Source organism: Botryllus schlosseri, chromosome 2 (assembly GCF_051294905.1).
Source record: "Botryllus schlosseri isolate E-star chromosome 2, Bs_hap1, whole genome shotgun sequence".
Taxonomy (NCBI): domain Eukaryota; kingdom Metazoa; phylum Chordata; class Ascidiacea; order Stolidobranchia; family Styelidae; genus Botryllus; species Botryllus schlosseri.
Window position 1 is genome coordinate 25107591 of NC_137237.1, and position 17136 is coordinate 25124726.

Sequence of the window (17136 nt, forward strand, 5' to 3'; positions counted from 1 at the left end):
TAGACAACACCCCAATCGCATGGAGTTGGTTTTTATGTTACAATAAACATATGAAATCAAGATTGACGCCGTACGCCTGCTAGATTTTTTACATCAGACAATATCAATTCCATTGATTGGTTGAATAAGCATCATTCGCTGACTACCTACATGTGTTGTATTTCGCTCTTGATGTTGTGTGATTGCGGGTCAAGCTCGCAGCAGAGAGTCACTAAATATTCGAGCAAAGTTTTGTAACAAAGCGAGTAAAATTTTTGAGATTGTCAAGGTGCATACTCGTATAGTGTTGTTTTTAAGTTGCCAGCACCATGCGTATAGTGGGCCCGCAGTTGAAATGCAATAAAGTTTAACCAAAGATATTATAACGATGTGGAAATTGTAATATATGAAAAAGGTTCACAGTCCGGAACCTACCAAGGTTCGTTTGAACGTAAACCGCTAAATTTCTGAGGTTCAAACACAGAACGCGAACGTAAACCTCGCGTTCACACCATCCCGAGACTAATCATTACTTAGTAACATATCATTTCTCTTTCAGAGACGATTAACCGTTATCAGATCTGTTTAACTTCTCCACTATGCGTTCATAACCAGTTCGTAGAAATGTTCTTCGATGTCGCGTGAGCTCGTGATTACTTAGACATCGCAAATCAATGCCTGGTCCCGTCCGTCAAGTAACAGCTTAAACATTGACTCGTTTTTTCGTGCTATCACGTTGAATCTGAGCGCGTGATTCCGGAATCTCCTCACAGGACGTGTAGGGCTAAAGTAAGCGATATTTGAATCTTGAATCGACCTGACGCCAAGAAATCTTACCAGATCTAACTTGGGAAGATATCCGAAAATGAAATCTGTAATTTCTGGGCAAATGTACAGTACGTATGGTTAATCTGCGGGTAGCGGGTGATAACATTGGTATATACTAGGGACCAGTTGTGGGGTAGTCGTAATGGATTGCTTTGTAAGAGATCGATTTCTCCACGTGTTAGTTTTCGAAAAACGCAACTCCCATAAACTGAGCAAGTGAACATATGATTCGATCGAGGAGTGGTGCGACATATCAAATTAGTTTTAGTAGAAACGCTGGATTTGTAAACCTCGCTGTTGATTCGATCACAATCTAAGTTATGCTTGTGAATTGCGTCGTAACAAATTGATAACACTACACATGCCATGGTTGATGTATATTCAATACACGACTGCGAACGTGCTGGTATGATTCAGAGAACCGTCGCCCTGCCGTATTTCTCGTCGTCAACGGGTACCGGTAGCTCGCAGATGGAGGATGATGCGCACCGCTCTGCTCGGGCCTGAACTTTTTTGATTCATGCACGACGCACGTCGACCGTTGATACTATGATCGCAATTAGATAGTTTTAACTGTAATCGTTGTCGATTGCATTGTAGCGTTAATCGACACACGTCTGGTGCTGTAATTTCGTTAGTAGATTTTTTGCGTTTTGTTTTCCAAATTGATATCTGGCATTGGTGTCTTGAAACACCAACAATATCGCCACAAGCTACGAGAAACGGAGTTTATCTACCTCTTCAATTGAGCGATAACTATTGAGAAAAGAACAGACCTATGATTTTGGCACGAAGTCCGATGTTGATCTTATGGCTGGCATGAGTCATTAGGACAAACTGAAAGGACGCCGTGTGAATAACTGTGCGCCGTGTCATGACGCTTTTGTGATTACGTGCACACTCGGGACATGACATGCCAGATTTGGCGAGGTGTCTTTTGTCGCTGTCCCATGTCAGGCTGAGACTGTCAAAAGTGGACCGTGTCTTGTTTTTTTCCTCTTTACGCGCAAACGAAACGAGTTGCCGATGGCCGATGCATGCGTTAGTCAGCAAATAGTCGATTTCCTCCGCGTAGAAGTGGCGGTTTGTTTTGATGCAAAGCGTCAGCGTTTAGTTGTGATGCGTTATAGATAATATTTCAGTTTTAGCGCAGTGCGGTGTTACGTACCAGCAACGCGGTTTCATGCAGTCTTTTAACTGGCCGTGTGTCCATTACGACTGTGGTCGTGTGCGGTTCTGGGTGAGGTTGTGACGCGAGGCTTGACAGTTGTGACTTTTTAACCACATCGATTATTGTGCGACCTTTGTAGCGTTCATCTTGATCGCTGTGAGGCATGCGGCATAATTTGCACCCACCAAAAGCCTGGGTCCCTATTTCTGATCCGCAGACGAATTAGAATTTAGTTGGCCAAGTTCTACGTGCAGATTCAGAGAATTTTTGATGTGCTAGCAAGTATACTATGTAAAGGGCACACAGGGTCGAAAAACGCAGCCCTGCTATGCTTCAAAGCAGGAGTTTTCAGCCTTAATCACTACCGGCGTCCGCGTCAGACTATTTCGTAGAAGGGACCGATATATTGTGAATTCTCTGGTTTAGATGTGCGATGAAACGTCTGACATTTCTAGTAAATGCCGCGTTGACTGTCTACCGATATCATGAAGTTAGCGGTGTATACCGGATCGGGAATTGAACGCTCTCTTCTGACTTGTGGTTAATGGTTCTCTTTTGGTGGCATTCTTATTTCATCGATGTTCAGCACATGCGCAATTATGTCCAGTACTGTGTATTAGTCGTTACTTTTTACGACGTACTCGCGTGGTGATGCACCATCACCCAATTCCGTGGCAATAACTCCGAAACTGAAGAACCCCACACACTACGCCGTGGGCAAGTGACTTTGGCGGATATAGCGAGACCAGCGATTCAGGTCGTACAGTACCGCTCGCTACTATACGATCAGCCCTGGCGTTTGAATGGGGCATAAAGCATCGCCCTCTTTAAAATTCCAATCGTTAAGCGCGACCAACAACTATCGCCGAGCTCCCATTGTTTGTGTCATCGCTATTAGAATTGATTCACGTCTTGTCAATTGATTTTTCAATCGTCGCTAATAAGAGGGTTCTAGTGATCTTATTTATAGTCGCATAGCCTATTGTTTTGTTCCAATGTAAGCCGAAACGGTAGAGTCAACTCGTTCGATTTTATGATTTACCAGCGGACGAGGGTTGTACGTACAGAAAGAAGCATAACGTTTTGATTTCAAATGTGTTGGAACATCCAACTCCCTGTGTAGCTCGGGCGCATTAAAATATGGATCATAAAGCAGACTTTGACAATGAGATAATTAGACTCTGATGCGACTTTTGTTGTATTTCATTCTAATTCGGAATGTAATTCAGTTCCCAAGTTTTTTGCGAATAAAGTAATTCTAATTCTAATCTCATTTGGCACAAAGTGTGTGTCGGTTTTCTAACTCTCATCTAATTTAGAATAGATGAAAATTTTCTAATGGTCCGGTTCTGCCACGAAGCTACGATATCTGTTGAGACTGTGTAATGTGTGTTCAAGTTTTCAACAATCGTGACACGACGAGCGACAATCGATGATCAATAATGATCACGATTAAGACGATTCCCAGACACACGAGTAGTGGCGTGAGTCAGCATGGCCTGTTCAACTCACTGAAATGGTTCGGTTATTCAGGCAAATCCGTGCCCGTTATCATTACCATGGACGCCAGGCAGTTTGAATGCGAGATTGATTCAACCGACAGCGATGGTTGTAACTAGGGCTTTGCAAAGTAGGAAATTTAGTGTCACGAACTATGACGTGAGTGAACACGAAATGTGAAGTTAAAATATGTGCAATTCATACAAAGACACTAATTTCAGTAACACTTGTCAAAATTAATATTTTAATGTTTGCTACCCATACCTATGATGACATGGCGCCTTGTGTTAGGGCTGTTGGTTGATCCCTTTACAGCTTGAAGCCTATCAGATTTAGCGATTAAAGCTTGTTTCCTTCAACTCTGATAGCCAACTAGCCAATATGGTAGGTTTTCCAGCAGCCGCTCAGTTATGTAGTTGGTTCGTATGTCCGTGTCCAGTGCAGACTGGAAGTCCCTGACCTTATAATTAGCCGGGCTGCGATTATGCTACGATGGGATTGCATAATCCGCTCTCCACGTAGTTACCTGCGAAAGTCTACTTTCAGGCGAAGATAGTAAGATGAAAACCTCTTGAATGCCACTGTTGTGGAATTAAAGTATCAGCGCGCCACGATACTTATCTTTCGTGCTCGTTCTACGTATAAATATATCTATATCACTGTTCAAACCGCGTCACGGGTCGCTACCAAGACTCGCCTCGCGACTTCGCTGACAACACACGACACGATTTTAAACGGACAAGTAAACTCACTTGAAGCACACTCGCCGTTGTAACAAACAAATCATGTTTTATTTATAACTGTCGCGATCGACTGGCAATGTCGACAGACATAGTGTTTTCGTTATTCCCCCGTCTGCGTTGGGTAGTAGGCCTAACCATCACAGTTGTCACATCACGGCTTATTTCCGCCCAGATAAAGCCGCCCGTCTCTTGCAAGTAATGCGAGACCCGTCAATAATGTTCATGAACTTGGGACGCGGGATTTGGGTTCGCTAGATGCTCGGGGATATTTTGAGTGACATTCGGCAGGGGCTGTATCGCCGCTTGTCTTTGTCAGCAGGTAAACAACGTAACGAATAACTCCCGAGAGCTCTTGCAATCGCTTGTTAGTTAGGGCTATTGTTGTTGTGTTTCCGATGTTGGCGGTTCCGTTCGTCCACCGTCCAGTTAACTTGTTGTTCGGGAATTCCTGTTGTTAGTTTCCCATGTAGTTTCGTAGCGTATTGTATCACACTGGCCATGTTCGATTTATTTTCGACGCCGTGTGATATTTTTAATCAAACGCTTTCGTTATAGTCTGTAAGCGCAAAAATATTTTGTTATTTCCACTGCGCGATTACTTAACAATAGATGACATCAGTAATTCTGTACAGATATACTTCGATTTTTTTATAGAAGCATTTTAACGTACGTAAATCGGAAGACTAATTACTCATTACCGCGGTATGTCTTTCCGCTGCACATTCGGATTTTTCCGTTTTAATGAACATATATCATTGAATGAGATTAGATCGCAATCATTAGATTTATTAGACGGCAACGGCGGGAGAAAGTTGTGCCTTAATACATATTAAGATGATTTGTGAAAACGAGTCTTAAATTGTGTGCCATGCTAAAGCAAATTGCCGCAGGGTGTGCTGACGACGTTTTCGTGTTGTGTTTTGCTGGAACTCGTTTCTAATCGCGACTTAATCGAACCTAGTCAGCATAGATTCGCGCTCATCGCGCTAAAATATAAAGTGCGAGGCCTGTATTAATGCAGGATTTATGTAGGCTCGCATCATATGCAGTGTAGCTTCGTAATAATGACCGTCGCGACGTCAACAACGAGACGAGATACGCGGCGTATTTTGTTATCGCCTTTGTCACGTCGAAAATATGTTGTTTCCTGGATTCGCAACCAGCTCTACTTTGTGTTTGGCCGTTGATTGATACTGGCCCGTGGGAGATATAAATACTGCGCGGAAGAATGGGGAGTAGGCAGACTCATGAAATCATGTTGCAAGTGATATTCTGATACAAGGATCCCGGTTGTGTTGTAATAAATAAGGCATAAGCAGTGCTTGGGTAAACGGAGAGTACAGTGCTGTAGCAGTGAAATATGGTAAGCTGTCTATAGTACAGATTCTGACGAGTCGTTTTCCCTTTGTTCATTTTCAGTTATTTATATCCACATTACCCTGCGTTTGGAACTTTTGCCAATGCACGCGTGATCAATACACATCGCTACTCGGCGTAGCATGCATAGCGTAACGTTGCTGCTAATCGTTCTATACTCGACACCATTGGCCGCCATACTTTGGCACACTCTCAGCGAAAGACTGCCATATTATCAACAAACATACTTTCCCAACTGTCGGGAGTCCGAATCACGGCAAAGATCGCTATCATACTTATCGCGATATCATATTTCGAGTTTATTTGGATTTATATCGACGCCTATCCAAAGCATTATGACTACCAGATATTGGGATGAGATTGATTGGTATATTCAGGTACTGTCACAGTCATGTTGATTAGCCGTTTTTCAAGTACTTATTGAAGGATACACATGGAATTGATTGTTTTATTTGTATCTTACATGCGCTCATTGAAATTGCGTTGGTATTGCTGTTGTGAGACCAACTTCCTGTATCTTAAGTTCTTCAAGCTTGTAACAATATCATCTCACAATAACATTGCCCAAGGAATTGTTACCCATATGATTATTGTTGATTTACTGATTCTATTCTAATACAGCAGCTCAACCAAGGCTTTTCCAATGCGATCCCATTGTATTTGCCAGAATGTCAATAGATTTAATGCTGTTTGAAATAGGTTATGCACTTGATCACTGCTCAGTGCCCATTCATAGGAATTAACGTGTCTTATCTGTGATATTAAAGCCTGCATAATGCCAATTTTCTGACTGTGAATTTAACTTTCAGGAGGGCACGCAAAAGCTGTGCGAAATGCTCAAACACGAAGAGGATGATAATAACTCATCCAAGTGGTCAGCTGGCGAAGAAGGTATGATAAATATTGATAGTAGAGGCTGTTGTCTCAGTAAATATTTAAGTTATGTTTTCCTGTTGGCTGTGAAGATTGCAACCCTTTCTCCGTGTGTTGATTCATGCGCGTTTCACTCTGTCTACTCATATTGCTGATTGTTAAATCTTTGTTTTGTTACAGGCGTTCTGTAAATTAACATATTATAGTATGGTGTCCGCTCTCAAGGCTTGCTGCATAATTGCTGGAATTATGTTGAGTTGATCATGATATTCTTCATCAAAATTTTTATTTTAAGATTGTCATGAAATTGCCTGTATAGTTATCATCAGACTTGATGGCTATAGTTGAAACTCTGCTTGGCTTCTTAGATTTTTTAAGTGTCGGCGCTGTTGTTTCCCATTGCAAATTTCCTGATAGCATGCATGCGATGCAAGGGTGAAGTTATTTTATATATGTGATGAATTTATACGCAGCTGAGGATGCACCAGAAGGCGCCAAAAACTCAGAAGAAAAAGAAAATCCAAGCACGCAAGAATTGACAGACAAAATAGATAAATTGTAAGTTTACAACAGTGCAATATGAAAGCAACATGACAAAATGACCATATGAAGTATGTGCTGTCGGGTATCTTCGATGTGATGCAATAGAATCAGTCTTGGGATGCTTCTCTGGCATCATTCTTTGCAGAATAAACTCCCATATTACCCTGGTGTGATTTATCTCGAGATGGCTCGCCTTGAATAGCTCGTTTTTCTATGAAGGTGGATAATGCGATTTGAATTACGGCCATGTATGCTTTTCAAGTGAATTTATCCCGTCTGTAACAAAATTATTGTAAGCTATGCATAAGAAATTAGCTTAGTATCCCCATGCCTGTTTGCAGAATCTTACAGTGTAGCAATGATTTCATGCAACCAAAATCTGTTGTTTGTGTTGCCACTCCTGATTAATTCCACATCATGCTAATACAAGTCTAGTTCACGTTCTTTATGTGTTTGGTCTGTTTATAAGCCTATGCGTGCTGCTGATTGTGTTCAGCCTACTAAATATGCGACACATTTGGACTGTGTGCTGCAGTTTAATCGGTGCAGTTATTATCTGTTGGTTTGATCGTATTTATCATTTTAGAACTGTTAAAAGCGGGTCTGATGCAGACTCCGAGAAAGAAGAACAGGATGAATATATGGAACGTTCCACTTCAGTTGAAGATCAGGGTTCAAGTAAAAACATGAGTTTATTGTTTTTTGTAGTCTTTCTTCCATCCAGAAAGTATGACCTCACTTGTTTTTGGGCTTTAACTATTGAGTTGTGTTTCTGAGTAAATAGTAGTATAGTAGTATATATATATATATATATATATTGACCATCCGTTGTTTGGTCAGATGATATGGCAATTATAATCAGGCCTTTATTGATATAAAGCCATTGTGAGTGTGGCCTTGGTACACTGCTGTTGTAGGATTGGTCTACATTGACTGTCGCACAATTAAATGCTGAAGTTTGAAGTAGTTCTATAGAGACAAGGCAGCGCTGATTGTTTCAATAATATGAATAGTCCAGTCATCAGAAATTTGTACCTTGGACCATGTGGACCATGTTTTTTAACCAAACGGGGGTTTATATTACTTCCATTAAAACTGCACGTTTTTGAAGCCAAACTTCTGACTTTGTCGTTTTAGATTCAAAGTTGAAAAAGAGTGTTTCGATATGTTTGTAGGCCTACATCTTTAATAAGTGAAACCGCCATGACAACTGTGTGATAGGGACCTTGTGTGATGATAACAGATAATCCTCTCCAAAATTGCACCGTTTTCATTGTCATGAGTCATATGTTTGTGCTGTGGTGCATCTTGCAACTTCCAACACTGGCACCTAGACCAAATCTGTTTCTATAAACTATTTTAGTAATTCTCGCACATTTCGTTCTTTCTTTTAAGTAGTTTTGGCACTCATTGGCAGACTGCTTCTACAGCAATTAGGTAGAAATTTACTATGTTACTTCGAACACATCTGGTTTGACATCCTCATTGTGATGTCTTCAACGTGTGGGAAAGATGGCAATTTTGATGAATGGAAATAACTGTGTGTGATGCGTGTGCCTGATTGTGTAAGTACTAGGTAGTTTTACAGAATATTTAGCAACTTGAATATTTCTAGATTCTATTCCAACCAACGATGCAATTTTATGACAAATCACGCCACTGTTAGTCCTGACCATCTAGTTAACAAAGTTGCGTGAGATTTATGCCCACAAATAGCGTGTAGATATAAATCCAATTGCCCATTCCAAAAATATATGACCTTATCAAACCACCGCAACTTCATCGCTAATTTGCCTTTTCTTTTTTTGTCCCTCTGCCTTCTCATTCACGAGCAACAATCTTTGGTTCAGATATTATCAAAAAGCAAACAAACGTGGAAGAACTCCAATCATTATGTATCAAGTGCAAGATGATGTCGCCGATATACACTTATTTCACAACTGATGACGTGAGTCCATGTAGCTTTCTAGCGAATATTTCTTTTATTAGCAGTTCCAAGTTCCAAGTACAATTGATATTGAAATTTGGTACTATGGTAATAATCAATCTATCTTTATGCTTATGTGTGGCTCTGCTTATTGAGAATTATTGCCTGATTTTCCTCTGCATTATGATGGTTATTGTATTCTCAATTTACATTCAAAGCAATGCTTTAATGGACCAAACCGGATCTGAAACAATCCTATCGGAAATCGGCAAGCCGATGATGCGGCTTGTTCCCATTGTTGTTTAACGCAGAGGAAATTGGAATCTAAATGTGTTTTAATGATTTGTCCTAGTAATTTCCCTTTTGCATATTCTCATGGAATTCAGCGGCATGCATTGCTGTGGATGATTCACGTTCAGTGGCTCTATTTTTTGCAAAGCTGCGTCGAGTTGGGCTGATGCTCACCGGTAATGGTAGTACAATCACATTCCCACTTGTCAATTAAGTGTTGCCGCAATTTCAATTACGTTTTAAATACACACTTGTTGCCTTAGTGGTTTGAATTGATCAACTAATATAAGAAATTGCTTTGCCCGGTGCTATGTCGCATCTTTGGATTATTAATATTATGGAGCTTTCATTGTACGATGAAAATGAATAACCCCACTTTCTCCTGCTGATATTGGTCTCTGTTGTCAGTATATCATGTTAGCCTTTCTGTGCATATGCCTTTCCTTCGGCATCTGATTTCATCCTTTTTTCAGGAACAAGTCGTTTCGACTGTGCAACTGTGGAGTGGTGTGAGATTCAGCTCACGGCCACACAGGAGTAGAGACAAAGCTATGGAGGCGGCCGCGTATCAAGGACTCGCCTATCTCGTAAGCTATCTTGAGATTTTGAAACTCGGACTTGACTCAGTGGTGAATTGAAAATGACTGGTCTTGACTTTGAGTCAAAGCTGTAAAATTCAAATTGACTTGTGACTCGGAACCTTGTGACTTGGTTACAACCCTGTTTCAAACCTATACAAATCTAATTCCATTTTTACGAAACGAAAACGTAAAAAATTGTAGGAGTGGGAGCAGTCTGAAAATATGACCGCTCGAGTAGGCGGTGAAAGTAAGCCAAGCTTACTTGATTACTCTGAAAAAGTGGAAGTACTTTGCCACTGACCTGACCACCTCTGGAAAAACTGTGCCGCCGTACTGTTGTCAAGATAATCGATATTATTGTCAGTTTCGCTCCCAAGTCAAGTCGATGCTAATATTGTCTTGGGCCGTCTTGATGCAGAGCTGCTGATATATATACAATATACACACCCGTCATGGGGTCGTGTTGAAATCCCTTCTCCAAGATGTAGTCGCAGAAAGTGTGAGAAACTCACCGATGCAGCGGTCAACAAATCCACTCGTTCTCGTATAGCACTACTAGAGGAGCGACTGTTAATGGCGGCGATTTTTCAGAAATACGAACTCAAGGAGAACCGCCCGATATCAACGAGTCCGCCGTCTAGTGCGTACGTGACCGTCCACAACGTGGCTCCGAATCAGTACTATGCTCCCCATCCCGCCTACGGTATGTTGCTTCGCTCGGACGAAAATGATGACCATTGATTTTAGATTAGTTATTAGCTTATCGAAGAGGGCGTGAACAAGTGACATATGAGAGTGGTGACTTTTTTTTCTTTAGCTTGACCTAATTTTTGAAACACATCGATGGCCCTGTATGTAATAGCAATGTCTGATCATTTCTGCTTGGTGCTCCCTTAATCAACAGCACATTGTTCAAACAACGGCATTTTCTTCTGAAAATTGTCAGAACACACACGCGCGCACAGCACACTCATCAACAGCTTATGTGGAATAACATATGTAATATCGAATACGTCATGCATTCGTTTCTCTTGTGATGCCAACCTGCCCCGTCTGTTTTTCAGCCACCCCTTTGTCGTATGCCACGTCGCCGCACCCTTATTACTACCCGGGTACACCATACCACTTGATGCCAACACGTACCGTTGGACGTCAGGATATCTCGCCGGCGGCCGTCATTCACCCGTCTTACACAGTGGGCCCAGGGCATCATATGGGCATGCCGCCGTACCAGCCGTTCATGCAATACCCGTACCTGCCCGTCCAGGTCAGCCCCACGCATCATTCAAAGCGAATGCCGCAGTACGCGAGCCGGCAGCCGCGGACAGAGTTCAAGATTCTCGACAAGCCGCCCGTTCCCAAGGAGACCAATGAGGTTCGTGTGGATGTATCATCCTGTTATTGACAGGATTGTAATGGACTCGAGTCATTTTTCAAATGCGTAAAATGACTCGACTTGTACTCAAGTCATTGTGCATGACTCGAACCAAGTCATATGACTCGAGACTAGGACGATCAAGACATACATTTCATTGTGACTTCGAGGAATAGTAAAATTTCCACATTTATGGTATTTCGTCTATCCTTCCTGATACTTGGGAAAATAGGCCAGAAACTGTTTGGACTGAGGAAAATTACTATATTATAAATGCGAACCATTCTATATCACCTGAGCATGAGGTAAAAAAGTGGTTTAACCGGATTGAACTGTAAACTGAACACTGAACAGTGAACATAATGACTTATACTCGGGTCAAAACACTATGACTCGGACTCGACCCTCTGCTAGCTGACTTGGACTCGGACCTGAATCGGTGGTGAATTGAAATTGACTTGTGACTTGGTGACGGTTACACAACCCTGGTTATTGAGTACTTTGGCGCTAACTAGTGGTGGCTCGGGCTCAAAGATTTAGGTCTAGTAGCGAGTGTGGATTTTTTCGTGTAGCTGAAATACTAGAAGAAGTACAGTAGGGTTGTTCGAAAATGACTGGCAATTCACTGATTACATTGATAGGTTGCCTAAAAATTGCTGCACACCAAATTTGACTCGGTTTCCAACTAGTAGATGTGTACTCACAGGAGTAGGAATGTTTCGAACTTATTATGAAAAAACATTAAAAAATGTTTTCAAATTTTACTGTCAACACCATGAAATGGTTAAGTTGTCTAAAAAAAACGATGATGTACAATTTTTGCTCACTTCCAACCTCTAGAAGCGTAGTGAATACAGTTGAAAATATTGGATTCGCAAAACTAGCCTGGACTGTGGGTAATCCCAGAATTTTTAATGAAAAAATCAAATAACCTCGCTTCTACGGGTTGGAATTGCGTGGAATTTGTTTTGCATCGTTTTTGTAGACAACTCAATAACAGTAAAATTTGAAAAGAATTTTTAAATTTTTTTGCAATAAATTCAAAATTTTCAAACTCCTGTGCGTTCACAACTGCCAGTTGGAATCGAGCCAAATTTGGTGTGCAGCGTATTTTCAGGCAACCTAACAGTTTAATTAGTGAATCCCTGGAATCGGGACAAAAAGTTGTTTTAGAACAACCCTAATGTGCCAGTTATCCTTCGGAGCCATTTCGACAAAATATGCTGGCATCGACTTCCTCCTACCTGCTCAAACATTATTCACTTCATTCAATATTTCTCTCATTACTCAAATGCGAGTCGAGTATCAATTTTAATGATTAGAGTTGAGTAATGATAATGGATTTCTTTGAGTAACGGAAATAGCTGTGGTATATCAGTTGCGTACCAGTGTAATTCCGATACTGCAAGAATATATGAAAGCCGTTGTGAGTCCAGTCTCGATTTTACTCCGATCTTTTTTTCCAGCAATCCGATCAGTGTGACGCATCCAACAGAGTTGATGGCAAGGCAACAACAACAGGGGACCAAAAAGACATTGAAAATAAAAATGAAAGGTCAAAGCCACAGAGACAGCAAAGCCAAACGAAACCAAAACTGGCAGTTTCGTTTACCCAAGCAAAGAAATAACTCGGAACCCCAGTGTCTGTTAGCTGTTTTGAATCGTTATTAATTTACGGGGGCTTGCCTGTCATCGTTTATTTATTCCGATTTGTAGTAGGCGTTGAATTTCTGTACGTGTACTGTACCGGTTATGCACTATTTATTCGAGACATGTTCATAACTTAAGATTAATCGTGAAAGTCGCAACTCGGTGGTAGTGATAGTGAACAGATGTATTCGGTAGTGTATATTTAAGGTGTGTACAGAATATGTAAACTGTGTATTTGGAAAAAAGTAGAGCATAATCAAACTGTAAACCGTGTAATCCGTTGTAGATTGTAATACCAAAATATTAACTTTTCATTGTTCTCGGTGTGTGCAAACTTGCATTTCGCGGTCTTTTATGTCCACTTTCTACCTTGACGCTTTTTAAAGTAAAAAGACCTTCCTTCGAAATATTTGTGATTTTTTAGGGTGCCTCAAGAAAGAGATAAGTTTTCATCACATCAGTAATTTAGAGAACAGTGCTGTCATAATATCACAAGCACATCCAGGCAGAGCAGAAAGAAAATGTCAATTCACCTACCGTGCCGCCGGAGTAGAATGGGTGTAACTAATAGGACAAGTTGTTTCAAATGAATTTGTTCCGACCAGAAAAATACTTGAAAAGATAAGTTTCTGTATAATATGGCATGCCATGATACGATATTTCAGTTCACGCTTGTGCATTATTCGTACAGTATTACGATAACTCTCCTTCAAATGTATTTCTGAACAACCCTGCTCTTCGCGCATTTTAATAAACCACGTAAATATATTGTGAGCAATCAGTTTTTATTAATATTTTCATCATTTCAAAACATCACAAAACTGCGATACAATGAAAATGTAGGAAGGTGTCGAAACAACTTGGAGTAGCCTTTAAGATCAGACACCCACCTTAGCACCAGAAAAGGCACATGAATTGTCACTATGTACATTGGTTTTCGCATTGAGATTAGTCGCCGGAAATGTGGTATGTTGTTACCACGGCGCTCCCAAAAGCTCGCCAGGTCTGTTTGATTGTAATTACTTTTTGACTCCGAACAAACTACGGATTTGATACGAGATATGATTCAACTACAGAAAGGAAAACCGGTATTCTATTCTGTGAAGGCCCGCGAGCAATTAGCATGCAAGGGCATCAGAATATTCTGCGACTAGCTACGACACCATTGTGTCATCATCTTTTAAATATCACACGTTCAACCCAATAAATTACAGAAGAGTATACATGGCTCTAACAGGCATGAAGAGCAGAGACGGTGTTTCGCGTGATTGGGGTGCTGGTTACTTCGATCGCAATCTCCAACAGTGGCTGAACAGTACTATGACATCTTGGAGAAACGAAGTGTGGGATGTAGCATTTTTCTTGATCTTAAAAAAGCATTTGACTGCGTCGATCACAGTATTCTTCTCTCAAAATTGGCGCGCTACGGGTTCCGGGGTCCACAACTAGAGCTCATGAAAAGCTACCTGACTGGGAGATATCAAATGGTTTCGATATCCAACACTTTGTCCTCCCCCCACCTTGTTACCTGTGGTGTTCCGCAAGGCTCTGTTCTTGGACCTGTCCTTTTTACTTTATATGTCAATGATATCTTTGAAACCTCATCATTGAATACCACACTCTTCGCTGACGATACTCACCTCCTATCTCACGCACCTACTACCGCAAGCTTGAATGCCGTCACCAGTGATCAAATGCCCAAAGTGCATGAGTGGACGTCCCAGCCTTCGGGTTAACGCTGCGAAATCCCAATTATTGGTCGTGAACTCCTGCGATAACCTAACCGTTGACATCGCTGGCCAACCAATTTCCAACACTAAAAATGCCAAATACCTTGGTGTTTTACTGGATTCGGACATGTCCTGGAAGAGTCACATACAATCACTCAAACCACGACTATCGAAGATATGTGGTCTATTTCGCCGCCTTAGCTACATTCTGCCAGTCAGCGTGCTGTTGATACTCTTCAACTCTCTATTCCTATCAAAGTTACAATACGGAATTCTTTGTTGGGGTGCTGCCTGCAAGAATACAATTGACCCACTGCAAAAACTTCAACATCGGATCATCCGTATCATTGCCAAAGCCCCACGGGGGCCTGGATGTGCAACTGATAAATCGCTTCTCAAAAGATTTGGTGTTCTAAACTTAGAAGATATCAGGAAGCTAGAAATTGCCAAGTTTATGTATCAGTTCCATTGCGGTCAATGTCCCTCAAATTTCAAGGACTACTTCACCTCGGAGACAAAAGCGCACAAGTACAGCACACGCGCGTCAACGAAGAACAACTGCCACATGATCAGGACTGAATACAAGAAAACGCATTGCTCCATCAAGTATGCCGGACCCCAATTGTGGAACAGCATCTCGCCGGCTATCCGACAGTCGTCGAGCATGTCCGCATTCAAGTCGAAATACAAGCAATTTCTTCTAAATCAATACTAGCCAGTCTTCAGGATTACCGGACCACGACCTAACATCGACCTCGCCCTCCGCCACATGCCACCCCATTTTGTCGCTTGCGTCTTATATTCTCTGCATTACTTTTCATTCAGTGTGCATGCCTCTTATTTACTTCGCCTAGGCGAAGGTGGGTGTCTGATCTTAATGGCTACTCCAAGTTGTTTCGACACCTTCATATCTTTTCATTGTATCGCAGTCTTGTGATGTTTTGAAACGATTAAAATATTAATAAACCTGACTGACTGAACAGAATGGCCTTCTGAGATGAAATATCCTACTGTGCAGACTCATTATAATTGCTAAATTGTCAATAGCCTAGGCTACTGATACAAACATTTTGCTGTTTAGAGATGTTTTCTTGGGGATTGTGGAAAAAAAGTTGGATAAGTAAAGTCAATCATGGTGACTTCGAAATGTTTACAAAAATCCACTTTCTCCTGTGATATACATAGGCTAACCCAGGGATATCTAGATATCCCTGACATAACTATTTTCCATAATAACTTCAAGATAAGCTGCCAGATAGAAATGACCAGGCTTGACGTTATATGTTCATTAAAAAAATACTTTGCCAATTTTATTGGCATATTTGTTGCGATCATACCGAAATGTGTCGTCTGAAACGTTACGCGTTATTATTACATTCGCCACCACCTATATTGTTTGCGGTAATGATCAATGATTTACCGAGCTCGTTAGGTCATCGGTCTGAACATGCGGTGTTCGCAGATGACTGCGCTGTTTGGGATAGCGGTCTTCTTATCCAGCCCCTCTTGTCTTCCATTCAATCATCACTTGATGTAATAAGCGACTGGTGTTCCAGATGGGGATTTACCATCAGCAAGGCAAAGACCGTAGGCATGCTGTTCACGAAGAAAAGGAAAATTCCTCCACTCATCTTGAAAACTGGTGACCATGAACTTGAATTTGTCGACACCTACAAATATTTGGGTATCACGTTTGACAAATTGCTTAACTATAAGCAACATATCGATACGATTTCCAAAAAGTGCTCCAACAGACTGAATCTAATCAGAGTCGTGACTGGTACCGCATGGGGAGCGAGTAAAAAACCATTGCTGCAACTTTTCAGGGCGCTGATACGCTCACTGATTGACTATGGGTTACCAGCATATTACTTCGCCCCAAAAAAGTATCTGGACAAGTTACGCACCATACGAAATCAAGCTCTCCGCCTCTGCTGTGGAGCAATGCGTAGCACCCCCATTTGTGCACTGGAAGCATCATGTGACGAGCTTCCTCTCCATCTGCGCCACAAACAGCTTAGCCTTAACTATCGCTGCCACCTTAGAGGTTACCAGGCTCACGAACACCCAACATTAGGAGTGCTTGAAGACTCTTGGCAGGAGATATATAGCCTCATGAACCCAAAATTCATTACCTTCAACATCGCCACCAATGTCGAGTCTCTGAATAACCTTGTCTTGGAAAGAAAAAGTCTTCCAAATTTGCCTCCATGGCTGATTCAATCACCTAATATTGATTTAGACCTTGCAAAAATCATTAAAAAAGATATCGCACCTCTGTCACATAAACCCATAGTCCTGGACTTCATATTCGAACGATATAGGGATGCCACTGAAATATACACTGACGGCTCCAAATCAGCAGAGGGAGCCGGTTTTGCCTTTACCATCCCGTCGCTGATGATAAACTTTTCCCAGTCGTGCTCCACTCTTAAGTCAATCTTCTCCATAGAAGCACAAGCCATTCTCCACGCTCTAAAATGGATCTGCCAGAATGGCTCATACCAACATACATATCTGATTCTATCGGACAGTCTGAGCGTGCTATCCGCTATGACCAACCTGCAG

General features: G+C 41.5%; 1 protein-coding gene across 3 annotated transcripts in view; it reads left to right on the forward strand.

Moving 5' to 3' along the window:
- The window catches only part of LOC145434286 (5'-3' exoribonuclease 1-like), a 53229-nt gene extending 39984 nt beyond the window's left edge, over positions 1–13245 (forward strand). For all 3 annotated transcript variants that reach the window (XM_080311649.1, XM_080311650.1, XM_080311652.1), the window contains 8 exons: positions 6408–6489; positions 6945–7029; positions 7601–7692; positions 8865–8962; positions 9706–9819; positions 10405–10516; positions 10878–11188; positions 12655–13245. In XM_080311649.1, coding sequence (XP_080167775.1) covers positions 6408–6489; positions 6945–7029; positions 7601–7692; positions 8865–8962; positions 9706–9819; positions 10405–10516; positions 10878–11188; positions 12655–12816 — 1056 coding nt within the window. In that variant the 3' untranslated portion in view covers positions 12817–13245. The remainder of the gene's footprint in view (positions 1–6407; positions 6490–6944; positions 7030–7600; positions 7693–8864; positions 8963–9705; positions 9820–10404; positions 10517–10877; positions 11189–12654) is intronic.
- The last annotated feature ends 3891 nt before the right edge of the window (positions 13246–17136 follow it).